Source organism: Sarcophilus harrisii, chromosome 1, assembly GCF_902635505.1.
Source record: "Sarcophilus harrisii chromosome 1, mSarHar1.11, whole genome shotgun sequence".
NCBI classification, from domain to species: Eukaryota; Metazoa; Chordata; class Mammalia; order Dasyuromorphia; family Dasyuridae; genus Sarcophilus; species Sarcophilus harrisii.
Genome location: NC_045426.1, coordinates 346,176,370 through 346,202,149, shown reverse-complemented (window position 1 = coordinate 346,202,149; position 25,780 = coordinate 346,176,370). Strand labels below are relative to the sequence as shown.

Below are 25,780 nucleotides of genomic sequence, written 5' to 3'. Positions count from 1 at the left end.
ATCTCAGAAGACACACTCTTATAGGCTTTAATATTTTATTGTAAACAAAAGAAAAATCGTTTTATTCACAGCCCCAAATATGTCATTTGGAATCCTGTTTTTGTCTTAAATTGCTCTGTGGTTTGAAATGTACAATATGGCTTTCTTGCCTCCCTGGCTTGCTCAGGAAGGGTCCTGGCAGTGCAAGGGGGCAACTGATAGGCTCTAATGGCCTTAGGTGCCCATTGGGGAAGCTCCAGATCCCAACATCAGCCCCTCTTCTAGCACTCCAGACACCTTGGCCGCCCAAAGAACACCTCTGTCCATCATCTGCATAATTCAAGGCAGCCTTTCCAAGATCTTGGCGGTTGTCACAAATTTCTGGGCTCGCTCAGATCCTTGCTGGCTCCATCCTTGGCTTCCAGACCACACGATGACCCTGATGAACACACATCTGCTGCTGGATGGTGGGCCACGCCCAACCCCAATCCTTCCAGGCCGGGAAGTCCCTACACAATGACTGTCTGTACCTCCAATTCACCCTCTTGTGAGGAGATCACAAATTCCCCAGCATGCTCCAGGATCTCTATGTCCTCAGAAGCCACCATAGTGACTGTGGCCTGGTCAGCCTCAATTCCTGCCCGAGTAGTCAACACAGCACCCTCTCCTATGGCTGAGGCCAGGGTCATGGCCACTTGCTCCGTGAGGCTCTCGGGGGTAGCGATGGTAATGGTATCAGATGCAGCTGCCGCACCAGCAGCCATTCCCTCATCTTCATCCACCGTGACATTCTGGACGATGATTTGGTGACCAGAGCCCGCCTGGTGCACAATCTGCTGCACTACCTTCATGATATGGCTGTCCACCTGGGGAGGGAGAGGCGGCTCAGCTACAGGGTTCAGGATGGGGGGGGGGAGGCCTCGGTCCACACCAGGACAGCCTGACTGCTGTACTCTGTCCTTGGGCTCTAAGGGGCCCCAGCCCACCCCCAAGCAGGCTTCACCCCGGGCCCCAAGCCCCAGCTCCTACCTCCCATCCTACCCCTACCCCACCTCGGCCTGGGTGCCCTCAATGATTTCCGTGGCTTCGCTGGTCTCAGTGTCTTCTGTGGTGGCCTTGGGAAGGAAAATAACAACAGGGAGGGGGCTCCTGTCAGCCTAGAAGACTGGCCCAGCTGGGCCATTCCCCCCCCCCCCACCCCACCCCAAGCCTCTGCGAGGCTGCCCCGCACCTCAATGATGTACTCCTGAGTGTCGGCCACCACTGAGGAGAACTCCACCAGCACCGTGTGGGCATCCTCAGACAAGGTCGGAGCGGACGGGCTGGCCCTGGACACTACCACTTCTTCCACCTCCAGCAAGCAGCCTCCTGGACAGATCCATGGCCAGTGAGGGCAGCTGCCCAACAGAAAAGCCAGCCCCCATCCCACTCCCACAACACAGGGAGACACTGCACATGCACCCACCCCAAATCAAGGTTTGGCTCTGCTGGAGTCTGAGTTGCATGTTTCCATCCCACCCGGGAAGCCAGTCCACGTCAGCCAAGAGGAGTCACCTCCTCGTGCCAGGTTTGTCATGTTCAATAGGCTAACCTTTGGTCCTCAGATGCCGGTTGAGAGTACCGTGCTCGGCAAAGCCACGACCACACTTGTAGCACTTGAAGGGCTTCTCCCCAGTGTGATGTCGCACGTGCCGTACCAGGGAGCCCTTCTCCCGAAAGCCCCGGCTGCAGAACTGACACACGTGTGGCTTTTCCTCCAGGTGTATCCGGAAGTGCACCTGCTGGGCATTCTGGGAGACAAAGTGGGGTCACCATGATGACCCTCTACTCAGGGGAGTCGGTACAGCTTCTTTCCCCCCCCTTCTCTTGCACCTCCTATACCAGCTGGTGGAGGCCCTGGGTCAAAAAAGCTCACCCAAGGGAGCCTGGGGCAGGCAGATTCCTTGTAGGAAGGTCAGAGGTGGCTTGGCCAATGTGAGCACAGAGGAGGAGCCTGTTTAGGTAGGCCGAACACCAAAGCCCCAGCGAGTGACAAGGTGGGTCACAGAGAGGGTCAGCAGCAACAATCTCCCATTCCTGGCTCCCGTGGGTATGACCCTTTCCCACCCGTACTTGGATTTCCTTTCTAATGAAAGGGAGAAATACTCTACCTTGGTCTTATAACGTTTCCCACACTTGGGACAAGCGTATGGACGCTCATCGGAGTGCACGCGGCGGTGCCCCTTCACATGGGCGATGGTTTTATAGAGCTTCCCACACTCGCCACAGCGGAAGCGCCGCTCTCTGACATGTACCTCCTGGTGCTTCTTCAACAGGTAGGCCTTAGGAAACTCCTTCCCACACTGCTCACACCTGAACAGCTGTTGTCCTGCAGACGAAGGGAGACCAGCCCCCAAGGCCCACACTGAATTCATCCCCAAGTGTGTACGCACGTGCACACACACAGAGACACACACACACACACACACACAGAGCCAGTGTGGCACCCAAACACAGACAGAAGTAGGGATGGACAATGAGGTCGACACACAGACACAGGGCCCTTGGGTCACAGCCACTTTGTGTCAGGCTGGGAGCAACAGCCGAGCTCCCTCCCTGAGCCTACTAGGGGAATCTGTTCTACAAGCTGGCATCCCTTCTCCTTCCCCTCCTGATGCCTCATGCCCTCCCTTTACCAAGGCTTTCTCAGCCATGAGGGAAGCCCGGGCACAAAGATGGACAAGAGCATCGGAAACCAGACCTACCAAGGTGAACTTTGGCATGCACCTCCAGCGCCGGGGCTGACCTGAAGACCTCTACACACTGAGGGCAGGAGTACTGTGTGTATCCACTCTGGGATGCTGGGTCCGCCTGTGGGGACAGACAATTATCTCCTAAGACTGAGCCCCCCACAATACAGACAGAAACACAATGTGACTTTACCCCAACGTACACATACACATACAGAACACGACCATGACTCAGTTTATTCTCCACTCTGCTGTCCAAGCAATCCTCTCAAAACCCCGTCTGCTCTTGCTCATATCCCTAGTCAATAAACTCCAACTCCAATGACTCCTTATCATCTCCAGGCTCAAATATAAAATCCCATCTGGCATTCAAAGCCCCTTTCCACCTGGCCCCCTCCCACCTTTCCAGTTCCTAGAACACTTCTTCTGCTGTGGACATCTGCACACACACACTCTGCCATGCTTGTGCAGATAGTTCTGTTATGAAAAAGGATAAACGGGATTCTTTAATTCAATAGGAAACTGAACAAGGAGCCCCAATCTGCACAGTTATGGAGTAAAGGGCACAAAGGCCCCTCTGAGCAGTCATACTGACAGGGCTTCCCCAAAATCCCCTCCAGAAGGCAGACACCACCAATCCCCAAAGTTTATCCCCAAGCTGGAGAGGAGCACGGTATAGGCACCTACTGTTTGTACTTCTTCCACAGCCACAAAGTGCTGCTCTTCTGTTCTCACCCCCTCGGGCCCTGGCTCCTGGGCAGTGCCAACACAAGGCTCAGCTGGCATGGGCCCCTCTTCTACTGCAACTCTCTCGATTACGAGACCCGAATTTTGCATAGCTTGTCTCAGCAAATTCTCACTGCTCACCTCCCCTTCAGATGGTACCTTTTCAGGGATTGAAGTCTACAGAGAACAAGGAATATCAAGAAATGCTATTATTCAGTACCTAATATTGAACTCTGCAAAGAAAAGTCATTTTAAAAAAAGTTTATCCACATTCTGGCTACTCTGTTAGAGGGATCATGTGAGTACTGATCTAGAAAAGCCCACAGAGGTCAATTTTACCCTGAGGAGAGTCCTGGGGGATAAGAAGGAGAGAAGCTGACTCTGGCCCTCAATAGGACATATGATGTCTTCCACCAGCTCCAAAAGCATCCATCGTGGCCCACAAGGAGCTCAGTCCTGTTCACTCCAATGAAGAGGCCCATCCTTCCTCTTTTCTCCTCCCCTCACATGGTAGCCCTGAGATTTTCAAGGGCTCACCTACCCTCCACAAGCATTAAAAAAATATGGGACTCTTCTAAGGACTGGGTCTACAAAGTCTGGGCTAAAACAAGGGCTGGAACTTTTCTTGGAACTAGGATTCTTCATAATCCCACAACGCTTGGGGAGAGCCAAGAACAGAAAAGAAGATAACTAGCTGTTCCCCACCAGAACTCAATAGTTAGTAAATGTGTCCAGTTCACAAAGATACTGCATTCAACTTAACTCAAATACAGAGAAATACTAGTGGGATTTTCCCTGTCAGTTACCCATAAAGGGCTGGTGCCAAGGAACATATCCAAGATAAGGCTGTTCATCTTCTTTCTGGTGAACTGGCAGAAGACATCATTCTCACTCCTTCAGTGAGGGAAAATCTAATACTTTTTATTCAGAAAGAAACCTAATCAAGCCCAATTTAGCACAAAGCTCTTTCCAGTCTACTCATGAGCTCCACCTACTTCCTGGGCTAAGGTTTTCATGTCCACAGGAAGCTCCTGCATCTGGACGTGGACCTCATGGATGACAGTTCCCTTATCATCAGTGACAAGGTGAATTACTGGTGGGGTTGTCTCAATGGATTCACTTGTGATGGCTGTGATTGTTTCGTTGTTTGAATCATTGGCTCCTTAAAGCAAAAGGGAAAAAACCAAGACCATAAGAAAATCATTGACCCTCCCACTGGGTGCCCACAGGGAAAGAAAATAGTATCTAAAGGGGTAGAATCTTCTTCCCTTTACCCCACCTTCTTGTCATCAGTGCTTCCTTTCTGCCTTCTCTATTCTGCCTAAGACTATCATTCCCCATGGTATATTCAAGAAGAAAGGACCCAAGATTGATTGAGTTGACAAAATGCAAGGTAGGGGCTTCTGCACTCCTTCCTGTTTCCAGGAACAACCCAAAGATGACAAGGTCACAGACAATAACAGATCCATCATTCTGTGATCCCATATGACCAATGCAGGTTTCTTTCTAACCTGAGAGGTTGTAGGAATCAACTGTTATGATGCTCCTGAACATGAAATCACCCATAATTAGTTCTTCTGTGGCTGGCAGGCCAGTAAATTCCTAGGTAGGAAGACAGCTACTTACTATATCCTGGGCTCATTTAGAGAATTTACAAACCTGGGGGAATGTCTTCTTTGCTGACAACTATTTCTTTGTTCATATTGAATCGGATTTTTTCTGTACAGGGAGTTAAGGATTTCAGGTGTCGGGTCAGAGCTCCAGACTCTCTAAAGCTCTTTCCACAGTTCTTGCACTTGTAAGGACGCTCATCTGGTGAGAGAACCGAGCCAATAGTTATATAGAAGATGATGAATAGAAAACAAACCCTAAGGGAAAAAAAATTTCTTTCCCAGTTAACAATCACCCAGGAACTACTCATTCAGCCACAGAAGTAGCTCTTCTCACCTAGAATGTGGCTGTTCAGAGCTTCAGACCCAGTCAACATTATCCTGGACTAGAACAAGGCTGGGATCCCAACTATGCCCCAATCATTTCTACATAGAAAGTGGAACCACTAATGCAGTTCAAAGAGTTCTGAACCCAAGCAACTCCAAATCCAGTTCTCATCTTACCTGTGTGCCGCCGGTGATGCCGGATGAGAGAACCCTTGGTCCTAAAGGAAGTTCCACATAACTTACACTCATAGTCCTTCTTGCTGCTGTGTGTGATCATATGGGCTTTGAGGATGCTGGCCTAGGAAGGAGGAAGGATGATTGTCTGTAAAATGGAATACTGCCCATCCCCAAAACAAAACAAAAAAACAACACAAGTCACTGAGAAATGAGGATAAAAATGCTTGAAGGAAAAAAAAGGGAATGACTGGAGTCAAGAAAGTGAGCAGCAAACATGGCCATTTTCAAGGAACATTGTTTTGGAACAGCTATAGCCCAATCTGGCTGGCCTCCACTCAATGTACAAGAAAAGCTCCACTGAGTTGTGAACGAATCCAACCATTCTGGAGAGCAGTTTGGAACTATGTTCAAAAAGTTATCAAACTGTGCATACCCTTTGATCTAGCAGTGTTACTACTGGGCTTATACCCCAAAGAGATCATAAAGAAGGGAAAGGGACCTGTACGTGCACTAATGTTTGTGGCAGCCCTTTTTGTAGTGACCAGAAACTGGAAACTGAGTGGATGCCCATCAGTTGGAGAATGGCTGAATAAATTGTGGTATATGAATATTATGGAATATTATTGTTCTGTAAGAAATGACTAACAGGAGGATTTCAGAAAGGCCTGGAGAGACTTACACGAACTGATGCTGAGTGAAATGAGCAGGACCAGGAGATCATTATATACTTCAACAACAATACTATATGATGACCAGTTCTGATGGACCAGGCCATCCTCAGCAATGAGATCAACCAAATCATTTCCAATGGAGCAGTAATGAACTGAACCAGCTACGCCCAGAGAAAGAACTCTGGGAGATGACTAAAAACCATTACATTGAATTCCCAATCCCTATATTTATGCCCACATGCATTTTTGATTTCCTTCACAAACTAATTGTATAATATTTCAGAGTCTGATTCTTTTTGTACAGCAAAATAACGGTTTGGTCATGTATACTTAGTGTGTATCTAATTTATATTTTAATATATTTAACATCTACTGATCATCCTGCCATCTGGGGGAGGGAGTGGGGGGTAAGAGGTGAAAAATTGGAACGAGAGGTTTGGCAATTGTTAATGCTGTAAAGTTACCCATACATATAACCTGTAAATAAAAGGCTATTAAATTTAAAAAAAAAAAAATCCTCTGCTTGGGTTTTAAAGTCCTCAAAAAAAAAAAAAAAAAAAGAAAAAGAAATGAAAAGCTCCACTGTCAAATACCATGAAGGGACTCCGTCCCAGGCTAGCCCAGCTCACCGTTTTAAAAGTCTTGTGACACAGCTCACACACATAGCGTCCTTCCTTGTTGACAAGCAGTTTCACCTTCAGTAGTTCAGTGGAAACATCTTGCTCAGTGTCATCAGGACTAACAGGACCTTCTACAACCTCACTGTCCCCAGGCCCACTGGGGTTTTCAAAGACGTGGTCTGTTGCTGCAACAATAACTTCTTTGATATGACCATTGCCTGGGGAAGGAAAATCTTGCCATCACATTCAGTTCTTGCCAAAGAAAATGCCTGACAGCAGGAAAGTGGGAAATTGTTAGGGGACTTGGTACCGGTCCAATTTCACACAGATAGCATGGCCTTGGATGTTTCTTGGCTCTTTATGGAAGAACACAGGAACTGTCATTCAGTTCAAGGATTTGCTGTCAACAGAGACCTAAGGAAAGAACTGGACCATGCTTCCAAAAGTCAGTTTAAAGGATAGGACTAGTCAATCTTGGACCTAATAGGAGCCACAAGTTTGTCCTTCTGAAAGTGCTATCTGTCAAAAATTCCTCAAATTATAGCAAAGCTGAGCTCCAGGATAACTAACATAACAAAGCCTCCTCTGGCCCTGAAATGGTCCAATTTTTCTCAGGAAAGGACACACAAACCTATAGCACAGACACAGCTGGAAGCAATTTGGTCTATCTGGATCCACTGCCTTTTTTTGAAGAAGCAAGTTCTGATTCTTATTCTGGAATTTTAAAATACCAGGGACAGTGCTATCATGCTTCATCCAGGAGGAGCCATAAAGGAAACTGCCCAGGACTGGGCCATAAGAGAACTTGGAGTTGGTAGGATTCAGCTACTCAGACTGGAAGGGAAGCTGAAGCTTCACACCCTGTCAAAAAATCTGAGCAAAAATTAATTCCATAAAACAATGTCTGTGAAATATGAGACTGGATCTTAGAGACAATCAGCAAACTAGCACATAGTTAATTTTTCCTGCTCTGGAATCAGACTTTATAGAGCAAATCCCTGGATAAATGAGCCAGTGAGAAGAGATTCTTAGAGCCTAGAAAACCACATATGTCATCTTTCTTCCCCACTACTATGACCGTTCAGTAGCAGCAGTAATTGCTAAGCCCAGAACAGAATCCAAAATACAAAAGCCCATGTAATCTTTGCCTCAAATACTGAGAACTAAGCAAAGATGTCTGTTCACTCTGCTCCAAGAGAGGTGGCTGGTGATCTCATTCTGTGGATATAATGATTACTTGCCTGACCTTTCCATTAGCTTGTCTCACTGGCACACATCTTACTACTCTGGTGATCAATTTTTCCTGTTTCTCTTTCTTTAAATAAAAACTGTGCAGGAGAAGAAAACGAATGAAAATCAAACTCTTTAGCTATTCACAACATGCTTCCAAATTACCTCTTGCACTTCACTACTGTAAAGATGTTAGGTAGGCATTAAGATATAGTGCAAAGAATGCCAAATTTGGAGTCAAAGGAATGGGTTCAAATTCCACCTCTAACATTTACCAGACATCTGATCTTGGGCAAAGCCATTTTTACCTTTTAAACCTCAGTTTCCTTATTAATAAATTAGGGAAAATAATTCTTACATTACCTATTCCAGGATCTTATAGAGTTTCTAAACAGTGTTAGAGAAATATTTATTAATGCGAGGAATAAAATTTTTTGATCAGTCTTGTGCCCAGTTGTCAGAGAAGGGGACTGCTTCTACTGTGGACCCCTTCTCTACATCTTAAAAGTCTCAAAGCAGAGATTGTTGAAATTGTTACTTTTAATATTTTGTTGACTATAGCTGACTATGATTGATTTCATTTGTATCCTGCATATATTTTATACACTTAAAAACATTTTATTGAGAAGAGGTTTTTAGGCTATGAAAAGGGTCCAGGACACACAAAAAAGAAGAATCCCTGCCTTAAGAGATATGCCTGAGAACTGAGAAAATACAGGGTCACAAAGCCAGTATGTATCAGTAGTTACAACTTATGCCTTCCAGATTTTTAAATCAGCTATTTAGCCAATATGCTACGCTGCCTCTCATTAAGAAATATAATCCCATTATTATCATTATTAAGAAATATATTATATGTTTGTGGCAGCCCTCTTTGTAGTGGCTAGAAACTGGAAACTTGAGTGGCTGCCCATCAGTTGGAGAATGGCTGAATAAACTGTGGTATATGAATATTATGGAATATTATTGTTCTGTAAGAAATGACCAACAGGAGGATTTCAGAAAGGCCTGGAGAGACTTACACGAACTGATGCTGAGTGAAATGAGCAGGACCAGGAGATCATTATATACTTCAACAACAATACTATATGATGACCAGTTCTGATGGACCTGGCCATCCTCAGCAATGAGATCGACCAAATCATTTCCAATGGAGCAGTAATGAACTGAACCAGCTACGCCCAGAGAAAGAACTCTGGGAGATGACTAAAAACCATTACATTGAATTCCCAATCCCTATATTTATGCCCACATGCATTTTTGATTTCCTTTACAAGCTAATTGTATAATATTTCAGAGTCTGATTCTTTTTGTACAGCAAAATAATGGTTTGGTCATGTATACTTAGTGTGTATCTAATTTATATTTTAATATATTTAACATTTATTGGTCATCCTGCCATCTGGGGGGGAGGGGAGGGGAGGGGTAAGAGGTGAAAAATTGGAACAAGAAGTTTGGCAACTGTTAATGCTGTAAAGTTACCCATACATATAATCTGTAAATAAAAGGCTATTAAATAAAATATATATATATATATATATATCAAATGCACCTATTTCTGAGACAACTGATGAGCAGGGAATATGTTTTCTCATGTGATGCTAAATGGGTCACAGCCCTGGACTCATTAGAGGTGAGATTTAACCAGCCAAGCCTGTCAGGCCAGCCCAGGAAGCTGGAAGGAGGGGCAGGGGCAGGCAGGACACTGATGTACTTTAGGATATCTAAGGGGGGGAAGGGAAAATTAGAAGAGGGAAAAGGGGAAAGATGCAGGAAAAACTATGGGTAGTACAATGAGAAACTAGAAAGAAAGAAACAGGATGAGGAATGGGGGCCAGGTAGCCAAGGAGAAAGCATTCCAGCTAGAGGAAGGCTACAGTTGGGAGTCTGTGCCTTGTGTACCTAATTACACGGCTGGCACCAGTGTGATCCACATAAGTAGCAGGATCAAAGCAGACTTTCAAGAACAAAGTGGGCGTCTGACTGTGGGCCAGAAAGAACTGGTTTTCCAAATAATACCTTCCCTGAAACAGGAATCTCAAATGAAAGCCCAATTATTAACCTTGTGGAGTTACATAGTGGGGTGCTGCTGCCTATGGATGAAAATTCTTTATTTGTATGAATATTCCAAGAATTTAAAGGAAAGTAAAAGACAGGTACTCTTAACACTGTGGAGAAGGTGTCAAAGAGATTCACTTTTTAATCTAAGGTATAGTGCCACTGTTTCTGGATATATCTGCCTCCTCTCCTGATTTGCCCCATCACTTTCTTTTCCCCAGTAAGATCTTCTCCTCTTCCCCCCCCCCCCCCCCCCCCCTTCATTCTGGTTATATTAAAAGGCTGATATCTAACCAGCTTCCTTTAAAGCCTTCCATTTTATATCACAATCCCTCAGAAACCTATAATGTGCTGGTTGGCTTTAGCTTTTGGCAGATAACTCTTCCCACCATTTTCTGCCCTAAATCTGTGTATGCTCAGAATCTCATCCAAAGGAGGATCTTTCTCTTCACATTCAAGAAGCCATTTACATTTCTGCCCTTCAAAGATGCATTGAGCACCAGCCTACTCTGAGAAGACTTCTTATACAAAAAAGAATCATCCTAACTTCCAACTAATTTCCTTGTGGTAACCAATTCTTTGATTCACTTCTCCATGTCACTCCATGTACCTATAATACCTTCTCTGTCTTTGAACTTATAGTAATTACCTTATATTTGTGCAATTCCTTTAACTTTCAAAACATTTTGACAATTCATTTGCTCATAATGATATCCCTATGAGGTGGGTAGGATTTGACAGGATTATTATCTTCAATTTTCAGAGAAACAAACTGAGGTTGAATGATAAGTGTGGAAATATGTTTAGAAGAACTGCACATGTTTAACCTATATTGGATTACTTACACTCTAAAAGACGGGGGAGGTGGTAAGGAGGGAGAAAAACATGAAACACAAGACTTTGTAGGGGTAAATGTTGAAAACTATCTTTGCAGGTATTTTGAAAAATAAAAAGCTATCTCTTCAACAATGAGATGAACCAAATCAGTCCCAATTGTTCAATAATGAAGAGAACTAGCTACACCCAGTGAAAGAACTATGGGAAATGAGTGTGGACCACAACATAGCGTTTATACTCCTGGTTTTATCCGCCTGAATTTTTGTTTTCCTCTTCAGGTTATTTTTACCTTTTTTCTAAATCTGATTTTTCTTATGCAGCAAGATAATTGTGTATAAATATGTATACATATATTGTATTTAACCTATACTTTAACATATTTAACATGCATTGGTCTACCTGCCATTCAGGGGAAGGGGTGGGGAGAAAGAAAGGAACAGTTGGAACAGGGTTCCAGGATTTTGCAAGGGTCAATGCTAAAAAATTACCCATGCATTTGTCTTGTAAATAAAAAGTTATAAAAAAAAGAAGTATGACAAGCCTTAAAAAAAAAAAAAAAAAAGCTATTAAAAAAAAATCTTCCTAAAGGGAAACTTCAATTTCCACGTTAAGCTCTCTCTTTGAAATGAAAGGTCCTGTTCCTTGTTAAAGGAATTTAGGGCATCAGCTAGCAAGTGAGATTTTCAAGGTAAAGAGCTTTATGCTACTCCTAGAATACACAGCTCCAAAATATAGATAGATATAAGACCATGGGATATTAGGAATTAGAGCTGGTAAAGCTTCCAGAAACATCACTCCAACCCCACTTTTTCATCTGAAGAACCTGAGACCCAGAGAAATTCATTGACTTGCTTATAAGGTTTAGAGGTTTAGAAAGAGTAAATAGGAAAAGCAGAACTCCAACATGGGTCCTCTCACTCCAAGTACAGAGCTCTTCCCATCACCAAAGTGCATTCTCACTCATCCTGGAGATGGCAACATCCTGATGGTCCAGAGCCCCACTTACCAATGATGTCCGGAGCATTGCTGACATCCTCTGAGAGCGAAGATGTCTCCACAACAATGTGAGCCACTGTAATGGACTCCTCCCCAGATGGGACCACCTGCTGTAATACAAGAAGGATTGCATGGAGGAGAAAAGTCAGGAAATATAAGACTCAAAGAAAGATTCTGATAACTCTCTTTCTTTCTTTTGCTTTTCTTTCTTTTTTTTTTAAAATAACAATTACTTTCCTTTAAAAAGAAAACTGAGAGAAGCATTATTCAGGAAGAGAGCTCCCAGAAGAGGATGAATCTTTCCATCTCTCTAGCTATGGATTGACTCCCCATTCCCAAACACCAAATTGTGTCCATTTCACAAGTTCCAAGCAGGCGGACTTGGTTGCAAGAAGGGAAAGTACCTAAGGAAGAAGGGCAAGTAAAGCGCCTTTGCAGCCTACCTCCATGGAAGGGAGACAGAGTTACAGGGAAGTAAGTTATTGTTAGCCCTTTAAGCTCCCCAAGGTAAGGTATAGTCCCTAGAGATCCCACCAGGGAAATGTCCTCACCTCCTGGCCAAGCAGGGCGGCTGCTGTTGCTGTCGTAGCTTCCTGGGGTGTGCGCTGACATGCCTTCTGTATTTTATGTTGCACAAAGTCTTCCAGGGTGGTGAACTCAGATTGGCAACGGCCACATTTATGCACATCATCTTCATCTGAAATGTAAATAGTAGCACTGAATAAATGAACATGGTAGCTCCTATTATCTCTGAACTGAAAAGGCCAGTAGGTGATGTAAGTCAACCTCCACCTTAAGAAGAATCTTGGCTACAACATCTCTGATATGTAACTATCCAGCCACTGCTTGAACACTTCAAGATCATAATCACTTCTCAGGTAATATTCCTTCTGTTTTAAAAATTAACCAATGAACATTTATTAAAAACCTATTATTTTATGTACCAAGCATCACTAGTGCTAGGGTATAGACACAAAAATAAAACAATTGCCTAAAAAAGCTGATATTTTATTGGGGAAGACAACATATAAATTTGTAATTATATCCAAGATAACTTGAGAAGGAAGAACTAGTTACGGGCAATTTTAAAAAAAGGTTTCTTTCTTGAAAGAATTGAGTTGTGAAAGAAACAACAGATTCTAAGTGTTGAGAGAGGAAGGCATTCCCAGACCTGGGTATGGCAAATGTCAAGATAATGAGATTAGACACGGAGTGCCCTGTATAAGAAATGAAAGGACATTCTGGCTAGTCTACAGGGAGTAAGAAAGTATAATAAGGCTAAGAAAGTAGTTAAAAACCAGGTCATAAAGGGCTTTAAAATCCAGCATTAGAGAACTACTGATGCTAATTTGTTTATTGAGTAAGGAAGTGATATGCTCACAGCTATACTTTAAGAATATCACTTTGGCAGTTGTGTAGAGCATAAACTGGAAAAAGAGAGGAGGGAAATCAATGAATTGAATTAGGTGATACAGTTCTGATTGAAAATAAGTTTTCAGCATCTTCCTATGTTAAACTAAACTGTCTTCTTACAACTTTCACTTGCTAGTCCTAATTATTCTTAGGAGTCAGAGTAACTTCTACATAACAACCTTTCAGACAGTTGAAGGCAACAATCATAAATCATTCTCCCTCTTCCCCCTAGAGGGGGATTCTTCTCTATATTAAATATCCTTGTTTCTTAAAATGATGGTGATCAGGGCCCAGGATCCTTTTCACCAAGGACATTCAAAAAAAGATTATCTGGAAGCTAGTCATCCTAGAAAGTTTCTTTCCTTCAATATCAGATGGTGCTCTTTCCACTTTCTGATTTAGGCTAATAGAATCCATTTCTGGGCATTGTTCTTGAGGGCAATTCAAACACTGCGGGCATATACGGGCCCTGGCTTGTCAGGGAATATTAGTATTACCCCATCTAGAGATACGGCCTACATAAAGCTGCAGGGATTAGCTAATATGTTAGAGGACAAAACTGGAATTTAAAAGATCTTACCCGGACATTGATGCATTGTTGGTGGAGTTGTGAACGAATCCAACCATTTTGGAGAGTAGTTTGGAACTATGCTCAAAAAGTTATCAAACTGTGCATACCCTTTGATCCAGCAGTGTTACTACTGGGATTATATCCCAAAGAGATTATAAAGAAGGGAAAGGGACCTGTATGTGCACGAATGTTTGTGGCAGCCCTTTTTGTAGCGGCTAAAAACTGGAAACTGAATGGATGTCCATCAGTTGGAGAATGGCTGAATAAACTGTGGTATATGAATATTATGGAATATTACTGTTCTGTAAGAAATGACCAACAGGATAATTTCAGAAAGGCCTGGAGAGACTTACACGAACTGATGCTGAGTGAAATGAGCAGGACCAGGAGATCATTATATACTTCAACAACAATACTATATGATGACCAGTTCTGATGGACCAGGCCATCCTCAGTAACGAGATCAACCAAATCATTTCTAATGGAGCAGTAATGAATTGAACCAGCTATGCCCAGAGAAAGAACTCTGGGAGATGACTAAAAACCATTACATTGAATTCCCAATCCCTATAGTTATGCACACCTGCATTTTTGATTTCCTTCACAAGCTAATTATACAATATTTCAGAGTCTGATTCTTTTTGTACAGCAAAATAACGTTTTGGTCATGTATACTTATTGTGTATCTAATTTATATTTTAATATATTTAACATCTACTGGTCATCCTGCCATCTAGGGGAGGGGGTGGGGAGGTAAGAGGTGAAAAATTGGAACAAGAGGTTTGGCAATTGTTAATGCTGTAAAGTTACCCATACATATAACCTGTAAATAAAAGGCTATTAAATTTAAAAAAAAAAAAAAAAAAAAAAAAGATCTTACCCGGGTTAAAATGATGAACCTGAAATTTAATGGGGAGAATGATACACTATAAAAAAAAAACTGTACAAAGGAAGTGAAAGCTATGGGTAAGCAAATTTAAGTGAAAATACCACCATAAAGTGAAAAATCTGGGAGTTTTCACGGACTGCAAAATCAATATGAATCAATATTGCAATGAGGCTGTCACAATAGCGAAGCCAATCTTAGGCAATATTAAAAGATGTTTAAAGCAGAAAGCAAATGAAGTGACAGCTCCCTGGTGCTCTCTTCTGCATTATCATGTTCATTTTGGAGCCACACATTTTGGAAGGATATTGAGAAGCAGAGATAGCTAATCAAAACTCACTAGGAGGAGACTCGAGGCCTTGCAAACATTTCAAGCACACTATATCTTGAAAATAACTAATTTAATATTTGAAGACTTTTCAAGCTGTATGAAAGAAAAGGCAGCTCAAATATCAAGAAATCAATTTTTAAAGATTTACATCTGTGTCTCATCCAAATATCTGCCCTGCCAAAGTAGACAGGCACAACTATCTAAAGAGGGGAAAGGTCTCCAGGATGTCCTGGGCTCTGGGCACCATCCTCACTTTTCAGAATAAGAAGCAGGACAAACTTCTTCTTCTTCTTCTTTTTTAAAATATATGTTAAATCCAATATAGGTATACATGGTTACATAGTTATCTTGCTGCACAAGAAAAACTGGATCTAGAAAGAAAGAACCTGAGAAGGAAAACAAAAATGCAAGCAAACAATAACAGAAAGAGTGAGAATGCTGTGTTGTGGTCCACACTCATTTCCCATAGTTCTCTCTCTGGGTATAGATGACTCTCTTCATTATTGGACAATTGGAACTGGTTTGAATCATCTGATTATTGAAGAAAGCCATATCTATCAGAGTTGATTTTGGTATAGTCTTTTTGTTGCTGTGTATAATGATTCCCTGGTTCTGCTCATTTCACTTAGCATCAGTTCATGGAAATCTCCCCAGACCTCTCTGAAATCATCCTGTTGGTCATTTCTTACAGAACAATAATACTCCATAACATTCATATGCCATAATTTATTCAGTCATTCTCCAATTGATGAGAATCCATTCAGTTTCCAGTTTCTAGACACTACAAAAAGGGCTGCCACAAACTTTTGCACATGTGGAGGACAAACTTCTAAAGCCTCTCCAAGTTACCAAGAAACCCTTAATAGAGTTCTTGTTATTGGCAGAACCAGTACCTAAAATCTGCCATAGGTCTACCCTTAGAAACCTAGTCCCTGCAAAGGACTAAGATAAGTAAGTAAGAACTAAAAACAAACTTAGTACAGGTCAGATCCATCTGCTATAACAGGACCAAGAAAAGCAGACAAGACAAGGCTCAAACTCTTTTTCCAGCTCTCTTATCCTACTTCCATTTACTGAAATAAATAAATATTCTGTCCTCAAAAGATGTAGGCTATCTGGAACTGCATAAAGTTCTGGGCTGCCTAGCAGAGTCAGGAACAGCCCTAGACCAAACTTGGAAAAACAGTGAGCGCTCTAAAGCCCAAATTAAAGATTTTATAAAATCTGCTTTCAGTTAAACAAGTCAAGGTCCTTTGCAAAGAATCAGGAGAATTTAGCAATAATTCCCCCATTTTCCAGATTAACTGACTGAAGAAGGAAAAGAATCCTGACATTCATCACCCCTTTTCTGATCTTGTGTCATCCACTCCTACTTTTTATTATTCCAAAAGGGTCCATCATCTTCAATCTAATCCAACAAGCCCTTATTAAGAGTGTGAGAGTGAGAGTGTGTGTGTGTGTATGTGTATGGGAAATGAAGACACGAATGCACAAGGTAAAACAATCCTTGCATCCCTGTCTAGGAGAATGCTTCTACTTGGAGGAGGGATACAAGCAGAGAAAGGAGCCAAGGTTCAGCTAATCATCAAAAAGAAAATTTGAGGAGGAAAAAAGTTCACTAAATACTGAAAGGAACAAAAATGACTTCCAGGAGGACAAGAGTTTAAAAAAAATTTTTTTGTAGTAATATAATGGTTTTCCTTTCTAATTTTATGTATTTTATTTTATTCAGTGGTTTTTCAATTGTGTCTGATTCTTCATGACCCCATTTGGGGCTTTTCATGGCAGAGATCCTGAAGTAGTTTGCCATTCATTGAATTCTCCAACTTATTTTATAGATAAAGAAATTGAGGTAAGCAGGATTAAATGACTTGCCCAAAGTCACACAGCTAAAAAGCATCTGAGACCAGATTTGAACTTTCTACCTCCAGGTCCAGCATTCTATCCATTGAATTACCTATGCATTTATAAAACATTATTCTGAGAAGAGGTCCACAGGCTTGGTCCAGATGGCCAAAAAGTGGAGAAGGCCATGGAGAAGGCCATCTGTGGAAAATGGCTTGTGAGCTTCAGTGTGAAGAAGGCTAAGGATTTTAAAGAACAGGAGGGGGGACACAGAGGACAGACTATCAGGGAGGCAGGAGGATTTCTGAGTTAGAGAAAAAGCAAGTAGACCTGGCTAGACTGAAGAATGCAAGAAGTAGAATGCCCCATAACCCTGGAAAGGTTGGCTGCTACATCAATACATCAAATTGTGACTGCTTAAAATGCAAAGCTAAAGAACAGATACTTTATCCTGGAGAAAACAGAGGGGCACTGAGAGTTCTCAAGATATTTGTACTTGAGGAAGGTATTTTAGCAGCTGTGTATAAGATCAGGTGAGAGAAAGAAAACCAGAAGTATAAAGGGAAGGTGGTTGTACTAGTCAGGCAAAAGGCAAGTGAACTGGAGTAAGGGCTGAGCAAATGTTGTCAAAGGATACGTAACCTTAGAAAGGCATTAGATATGGGATAGGAGAGAGAAGGAAAAGTTGAAGTTGACAGCAAACTTGTAAACCTCAATGACTGAAAAATGGTGGCGCCAATGGTGGGAAGACTAAAGGAGTGATGGATTTTTTTTTTGGGGGGGGGGAGGGAATATTGAATTCTTATTTTGGACATAACTGAATTTGAGATCTCTATGAGACAGGCAGTTGAAAACATCTGATACCAGATGTTTTCTCCCAGACCAGAGTTCAGGCAAGGAAGAAAGGTTGAATATATAGATCTGGTAGTCTCTGATAGAGAAATTACAAGTGAATGCATGATAGTAAATGAGATTACCAAGAGAGTAGGTGTAGACAAAAGATGACGGCTCAAGACAATTTGGGAGAACTTGCCCACAGTTAGGGAGCAGGGCATGGAAGATAATGATGATCCAACAAGAGAGACTAAGAAGGGTCAAAAAGATAAGCGAAGCAAGACAGAACAATATCATGGAAACTCAGAGAAAAAAAGGTGGCAGGCAACATTGTCAAGTGTTATTGAAAGCTGAAGGTGATGAAAATTAGTGAGTAGGATTTCGCAATTAAGAGATCATTAGCAATCTTTCAGAGTAGTTTCAGGTAAACAATGAGGTCAGAAACCAGAAGCAAGTGTGAGGTAAATGGAATAGAAGAAATAAAAATCATTTCCACAATCTGAATTGTTGAAATTCATCTCTTCTGAAAACCGTCAATTCGGGACATTTTTGTTCTTTACAAGTAGCTTTGATTAGGATCGGATACATATAATGAGCTATTTCTCAGCAGTCAAAGAATACAGTTCTCAAGAGACCTGCAAACTATTAAATTGCTCCAAATCATTAACAAAATGTAAATCAACAACTCTGAGAATCCACTCAATAACCAGCAAACTTGAAATGATGACAACAGATTTAAACAATCAATGTTCTAGGGAAGCAAGGCACAGGTAGAGAATTCGGTTGAAAAAGTGCAACTAGGATCAAAGGGTAGAGCTTAGACTGTAACCAGACCAGGTCACAGACATACAATAATGCTAGGGGTTATGCCTAAGGGTTCTAAAGTAGGTGACTCTTCCTGACTCACAACTTCTCAAAGGCAGGGACTCAGTCACGGCGGAAGGACTCCTGTCCAGCCCTCTAGTTAGGTTTAATGTGTAGATATAACGCAGGACTACATCAGAAAAACCGCAGGAAATCAGCTCCTTGCATCACACGCAATTGGAGGCTCTCCCAGCTTCCACAACCAGACGGCTTCACGCAGACTACATTGCATTTCCAGAGGGCCCATTTCCTAGTGGGAGAGACGAAGCCCCAGTGGAGGTAATTTTCGGTACCAATCTCTCTTCCTCCCTCTCCTCCCACCCTCCTCTTTCCCTGGTTGCAGAGAAAAGGTTCTTTCTCCCTCTCTCCTCCGTCCCTGATTTCAGAGGACCAAGGGGCTAGTTCTGCCGCCACTGCGCTAAGCGGTTTAGTTACTCTCTCACTTGATTCTCACAACGCCGTTTTGCAGACGAAGAAACTGCAGGAGGCAGAATCAGTGACAGAGCTAGGACAACAAAATGGGGAGAACCGGGGGAACTGCGAAAGACCCCGTGAGACAAGAGGGCCGCTTCCTCCGGGGGTTGTCCCATTTCAGATTTGCAGACAATCCAGAGCCGGAAAAGACTTTAGAAATCACCTCGTCAATCCCCCTCCTTCTGCAGCCGGGAAGAGTCAGTCTGGCCGGAGCTCCCAGCTGTGTGCGGTTAGGAGTTTCCCCCTTTCTAAAAGAGTCCCTGCTTCTCAGGGTTATCGTGAAGTTCAAATGGGAGAGTAAGGAGTCCTTGGCGCACGCTAAGCGTTATGGACATAAACATTATTACGGATGGGGAACGGAGGCCTGGAGAAACTTCCATGACACAGCAAGCCCGAGGCAGCTCCGGGCCCCCCCCCTCAGCGCTGCAGACCCTCGCCCCATTTCACCCCACGTCCGGTTAACAATATCGGCTCGGGATGAGCTGGGGAGGAGAGCCAGAAGCAGGGCCCAGGAGCGGGGGCGGCCCCGCCTCCCGGCACAATCCCCCTCCCCAGACCCAGCGGGGGTCAGAGAGCTGGGCAGGAAACAGGGCGCCGAGAGGGCCTTGGCTCCGGCCCGGCCTAGAGAGAGGCGCGAGATGGGGGGAAGGCGGGGTGCCTGGGGGGGAGGGGCGACAAGGGGGAGGGGCACCCATGAGGTCACGTCAGTCCGAGGTCAGGGGTTAGTCAGGGACCGCAGTCTCCTGGCCGACCAGCCTCGGATTCCTCTCTTTACCTTCTTCGCTGAATGGCGTCGTAAGGCCCAGGAAGCCGCCGGGAGCTGAGGTCGCTGCCGCCGCTGCGCCTCCTGGCTCACCCCGCTCCCGCCCGGCCCCGGCCCCGGCTCCTGCCGTATGAGCTGCCGCCACCCGCACGGCCATTGCGCCCTCCATGTCGCAACGCGCCGCAGAAAGATGGCGGATTTACGACCGTGTCGTCATAACAACGAGCCAGGCCGGGAGGGAGGAAAAAAAAAGGAAGAGCGCTACGGGGCGGGGCCAGAGGGGAAATGGGCGGAGTCGGGAGGATGATGAAGTTGGGCGTTCCAGGGAAGCGGTAGAGAGGGAGTGGCTGTTTGGGGCCCGAGCCTTCTCTCTCGGAACCGCTTTGGGCGCGCGGGGCTGGGGCCGACGTCACCTCCCCCTGCCCTCGGCCTGCAGGGAGTCCCGTCCACCTCTTTTCCCTCAGACCCTAGGTGGCGCTGGATTTAGAGTCGGGAAGACCCGAATTCAAATCCTGCCTCCAGGTCACTGCTTGCTCTAGTTTCTGCAGCCGGGAGGATCAAATGAGATTGTATTTATAAATCCTTTTAACGCTTCTCTGCCCGCTCGGGAAAAGCGGAGGCCTGTGCCAGCCAAAAGGGGATTTTCACAACTCTCTGACTGACACTAGAATCCCAATCATGTGGATCAGAATACAGGATGAATCTCAGCCCTTCATTGTTCACAATCAATGTTTCTAAATAGACTGAGGGTTTTTTGTTTTTGTCTTTAGCCAAAGGGTGCGATGTGATAATTGCTCAAAAAAAAAAAAAAAAAAGATTGGGCGTGGCTTTGCTTTTTTTTGGTTTTTTGGGCGTTTGGCTCAACATTTACAAACTGGAACAATGAAGTGATGCAGTCTGGAGACAAACATCCTTAAAGTGTGACTTAAGGCCTCAATATTCTGTTTTTAATAGTCATGCCAGATACTATAGCAATGCATTGTTATCGGGAGTTTCTAGTTTCAGTGAAGGCTGTCCAGCCCTGCCCTACAAAAGGAGCTAATTAAAAATTTAAACTAAACTGAAGGAGAAAGTCTTATTACTTATATGTAAATTATGTAATACTAAAAAAAAAAAAAAAAAAAAAAAAAAAAAGCCTTCTTGAATATTCTGCTTAAATGACTTTTTTTTGGGTTAAAACCTTAATGACCTATTTCTTCTTTTCCTGCCAGTCCCAACACAGATGTTATAAAGGTTTTTTTTTTTTTGTTGTTGTTTTTTTTTAACCATTTACTGTGGAATTCATTGAGATTAGGCTAAGGATTTGGGCAAGGGGGGGAGCTTTACTAGTGTACCCATTTAAGCCTAGTAGAAAGGAGAGAGGCTGAGGACAAAAAACCATGGGAAGAGAAAAGAGAAAGGAAGAAAGAAAATGGTAATTGGCCCCATAAAACACCCTAAGATATGTCTGATTTTATATTCAAAGACACTGATCAGAAAGGAATTCTCAATTTTTTATGACCATAGTCCAGGAAGAAACTAAGTAGTGAGTATTTAGGAATATTAAACCCAAATTTTCTTTTCACATTATTATCTATTTTAAAGATTCTAATAAATGTTACCTCAGAATTATATTTAAAACAACTTTCTGTAATATTTTCCCCTCTCTTCTATTTTAAGTCATTCCTTGTCTCTGACATATGAGGAATTGAATGATCTGGTTTGATATGAAAATACTAGCTTTGCCAATTAAATCATAAATATTTGGGGGAAAAAAAGTTACCTCAGATTGTCTATCAGCAGAGAGATTCATTTTGCTATCTCCTTAAAAATATGTATTAAAATTTTCTAGGGAATGGAATTGCCTTTTTCCAATTTTGCAAATTTCCAATTTATAACCTTTTTCTCTTTTAAATCAGGGGTCTTGAGTTGGAATCCTTGCTCAGCTCATTATAATCTATCTGACTTTAGATAATCACATAATCTAAACCTGTTTCCTGCAAATTGAGAAGATTGGACTAAATTCACTTTTTTTTTTCATTTCAAGTGACTCAAAAGGAAAGAGAAGAGTTTAGGTGTATTGCAAGAAATAGAAACCAATGTTGGTGGACTTGTGAATTAATCCAACCATTCTGGAGAGCAAGTTGGAACTATGCCCAAAGGGTTATCAAACTGCATACCCTGATCTAGCAGTGTTTTACTGGACTAAATTTCCTTTTAATCTCCAGAGATTCCAGCTCTGAAACTAGGAAACTGACAAAGCAACCCAGTAAAACTACTGGCTGCAGATCTTTAAGCAATCTCTAGGAACTGGGAGAGAAGAATAAGGAATCCACATTACCCCTAAGGCTCAGGTTCATATCTCTTTAGGAATGTAGCCTGAATTGTTAATGCTGTAAAGTTACCCATGTATATATCCTGTAAATAAAAGGCTATTAAAAAAAAAAAAAAAAAAAGGAATGTAGCCTGAAGCTATTCCTAAAGACACTGGTGAGTTAAAAAGATTCCAGAGAATGACAATTCAGATGGTGAATTACAAGATTGTAACTGGAGGATAAAAGGATTGCCGGTGTTTAACTAAGTGAAAGGAGATTCCAGGGGACTTGATGCCTTTTTTTCAAATATATCTGAAGCATATCCTAATAATCTTTCAGAGATAACTGGCATGGGCTGGGCAATCTTGTTTTTCAGCATCAGTTTTATCTGAACCAGATAATGTAAATTCGTTAAGAACAACTAAAGCCTTCTTACCAATTTTGAATTTAATACTGTTAGGTCTTTTCTATCCCAAATAAAACTTTCCATGGTAGTGAAACAGAAGGCATTGATGGTGTTTTGGTTTCAAATGTGATGCTACATAGGGTAGAGAGAACCTCACCATGTGACACAAATTAAGATTGGTGGTGTGGGTGTATTTTTGTGTGCCTTAATGGAATAAATTGTCCAAACATGTGAGGAGCTTTTCCTTTGGTTAATACAGAAACATTTGTCCCTCTGCTTTGTCCCAGTATACACTTAACTTGGCCTAGGGATTAAATATATATTTCAAAAATGTATCATAATTTTTGTTCATATCCCACATTTAACAGAAACTATTAAAAAAAAAAACCAAAAACCTCTTAAAAGCATCAGAAAAAAATCTAAAAATATAGTTCTTGTATTATTTTCCTTTAAATTCGCTTTTTTCTTAATTTCAAGTGACTCAAAAGGAAATTCAAAGAAGAGTTTAGGTGTATTGCAAGAAACAGAAACCAATGCTGGTGGATTTGTGAATTAATCCAACCATTCTGGAGAGCAATTTGGAACTATGCCCAAAGAGTTATCAAACTGCATACCCTGATCCAGCAGTGTTTTACTGGACTTATATCTCAAAGAGATCTTAAAGAAGAGAGAGGGACCCACATATGCAAAAATGTGGCAGCCCTTGTTGTAGTGGCCAGAAACTGGAAATTGAGCCTATCATTTGGAGAATGGCTGAATAAGTTAAGGTATATGAATGCTACGGAATATCATTGTTCTGTAAGAAATGATCAGCAGGATGATTTCAGAAAAGTCTGCAGAGACATGAACTCAGTGAAATGAGCAGAATCAGGAGATCATTGTACATAGCAACAGCAAAATTATGTGATGATCAGCTCTGATGAACATGGCTCTTCAACACTGAAATGATTCAGACCGGTTCCAATGGTCTTGTGATGAAGAGAGCCATCTACATCCAGAGAGAGAACTATGGGAACTGAGTATGGACTACAACATAGCATTTTCACTGTTTTTGTTGTTTGCTTGCATTTTATTTTCTTTCTAATTTTTTTCTTTTTGATTTGATTTTTCTTGTGCAGCATGATAATTATATAAATATGCATGCATATATTGGATTTAATATATATTTTTACCATGTTTAACATATATTGATTGGATTGCTTACCATCTAGGGGAGAGGGTGGGGAAAAGGGGGAGAAAAATTGGAACACAAGATTTTGCAAGAGTTAATGTTAAACATGTATTGGTCAACCTGCCATCTAGGGAAGGGGGTGGGGGGAAGGAGGGGAAAAATTGGAACAAAAGGTTTGGCAATTGTCAATGCTGTAAAATTACCCATGCATAGAACTTGTAAATAAAAAGCTATAATAAAAAGAGTTAATGTTAAAAATCATCCATGCATATGTTTTGAAAATAAAAAGCTTTATTTAAAAAGAAGAAGAAATAGAAATCAAACAAAATGCTGTATTGAGACTCTTCAAAGAGCTGCTGGGGTAAGAATGTCTGTCATCTCCTGGATAACTCCTAAACTGTCAGTCCAATTAGGAGTTTTGAGTCACTTTCTATGCCCCAAAGTCTGTCAGGAGTGGGGTTAGGGGGAGGGAGGAACTAAGAGGATGGAAAGGAAAGAGGATGAGAGCATCTCACCAACAACCATTCTGGCTTTTGTACCAAGAGCCCCTGAACTTTTACTCTAGGTACAACAGCCCACTGTGGCTCAGGGGGAGCTTTCCTGTCCAAAGGGCAGCGGAGTAATTCTTAGGCAAACTCTGACTCAGGCATGATCAGGGAAGTAGGAGAGAGGAGTTCAAGGTTCTCCAGCAAAAGTATCTCCCGCTGGTACAATGCCAGGCTGATTCAATCTCTATGGCATCTCTCCAGTCATGTTTCAGGGTCCCACTAACCCTTGGATTGGAATTGGTCATTCCATGTTGGTCCTAGAATTGAAAAATGAATTTTACTGCTCTTTGGGGTGCTCTGGTCCTAGTGGGAAATGGGAATGCCCAGGAAAAGTCCCCCTATCAAGTCAGGCATTACAGAAATAAAAATTTGCTTTTTCTCCATGGCCAGCTCCCTCCCTTCCCATCCCAACTGCTCCTGGACTATTCTGAGCTTTACCACAACTGACATTTTCATACAGCCCAGTACTGTATTTGTATTTTGGTCTTTTGTTATCTGACCTTGTTTCCCTTTTCTAAAAGCAAACTTAATTGCTGATTCCCTGTATGTTCACATCAGTCTCTTTAGCCCAGTCTCAAATCTAGGATAGAATTTCCTCTTGTTTTCTCTGCCTTTTGAAGGATGTAATTATCATTAAAGCAAGTCAAGAAATTATTTGATGCTCTGCCTTTTTGGCATAAAGATAACCAGATAATTGAAGCAGATGTCAGATTAACTGCCCTCATAATTATGGAGAAGGGGCCAGCAATCTCCTCTGGCCAACCAAGAGTCACACACAGAACAGTTATTACTCTGAGGAAGAGGAAGGAAGGGGTAACATGCTGCCCAATATCAACTTTTAAAGACAGGCCAGGACTCCTAATTCAAGTGCCTTGGAAATAGGATCCACAATCATCTTCCTGGGAAGCAGTGGAAATGCAGGCTGGTAAATGCCCCTGCAAGGGTTATAGCCACAGCTGCTAAAGGGCTAGAAAAGAAAGTTCTGGCTATCAAAGCCCTTGTCATTATCAAATGGTTCAACTGATAGGATTTTGTCAGTAGAAATGACATTAAAGAAAAGGTATTAAAATAGTTTTTGTAACTATACTCTAAAGAGTAGGGGACTTCTTTATCTTACTTTATCTTACTTGGAACTGAAACCTTCCTAATCCTTCAGAACAGAGGCTGTCCTGCTTTCTCTAACACTTTGTTGTTATTATTATTCTTAAGGACCATAATGTCCAAAGGATTTTCTTGACAAAATTACTGGAGTGATATGCCATTTCCTTCTCCAGTGGATTAAAGTAAACAAAGATTAAGTCTATTGACAGAGCTGGTAGGTGTCTCAGGTCAAATTTGAACTCAGATCTTCCTGACTCCTGACTCCAGGCCTAGCACTGTATTTTTTTTTAAGGTGAAAATAGTTTTTAAAACTTTTTAT

The 25,780-nt window shown here is 42.3% G+C and overlaps 1 protein-coding gene across 2 annotated transcripts; it reads right to left on the bottom strand.

Annotated features, from left to right (window-relative positions):
* Window positions 1-21: 21 nt before the first annotated feature.
* Window positions 22-20,192, bottom strand: E4F1 (E4F transcription factor 1). 2 transcript variants are annotated; one of them, XM_012544183.3, is made up of 14 exons: window positions 19,954-20,192; window positions 12,512-12,657; window positions 11,971-12,070; window positions 6,849-7,057; window positions 5,549-5,669; window positions 5,094-5,246; window positions 4,430-4,596; window positions 3,396-3,611; window positions 2,724-2,829; window positions 2,130-2,347; window positions 1,571-1,769; window positions 1,211-1,347; window positions 1,032-1,094; window positions 22-845 (listed from the first exon to the last, which is right to left on the bottom strand). In XM_012544183.3, exons 1-14 carry the CDS (start codon window positions 20,108-20,110, stop codon window positions 489-491), a joined length of 2,349 nt encoding a protein of 782 aa, XP_012399637.1. In that variant the 5' UTR covers window positions 20,111-20,192; the 3' UTR covers window positions 22-488. The 2 variants fall into 2 exon arrangements, with proteins under 2 accessions (XP_012399637.1, XP_031801726.1); XM_031945866.1 differs by having other exon boundaries at window positions 11,971-12,067.
* Between the last annotated feature and the right edge of the window lie 5,588 nt (window positions 20,193-25,780).

Coding starts and splice junctions, on each gene's coding strand:
- E4F1 (XM_012544183.3), bottom strand. CDS start 20,110: ATGGAGGGCGCAATGGCCGTGCGGGTGGCGGCAGCTCATACGGCAGGA. Junction 5,670..6,848: donor GTCACAAGACTTTTAAAACG/GTGAGCTGGGCT, acceptor CCTCCTTCCTAG/GCCAGCATCCTCAAAGCCCA. Junction 4,597..5,093: donor CAAAGAAGACATTCCCCCAG/GTTTGTAAATTC, acceptor TTTTGCTTTAAG/GAGCCAATGATTCAAACAAC.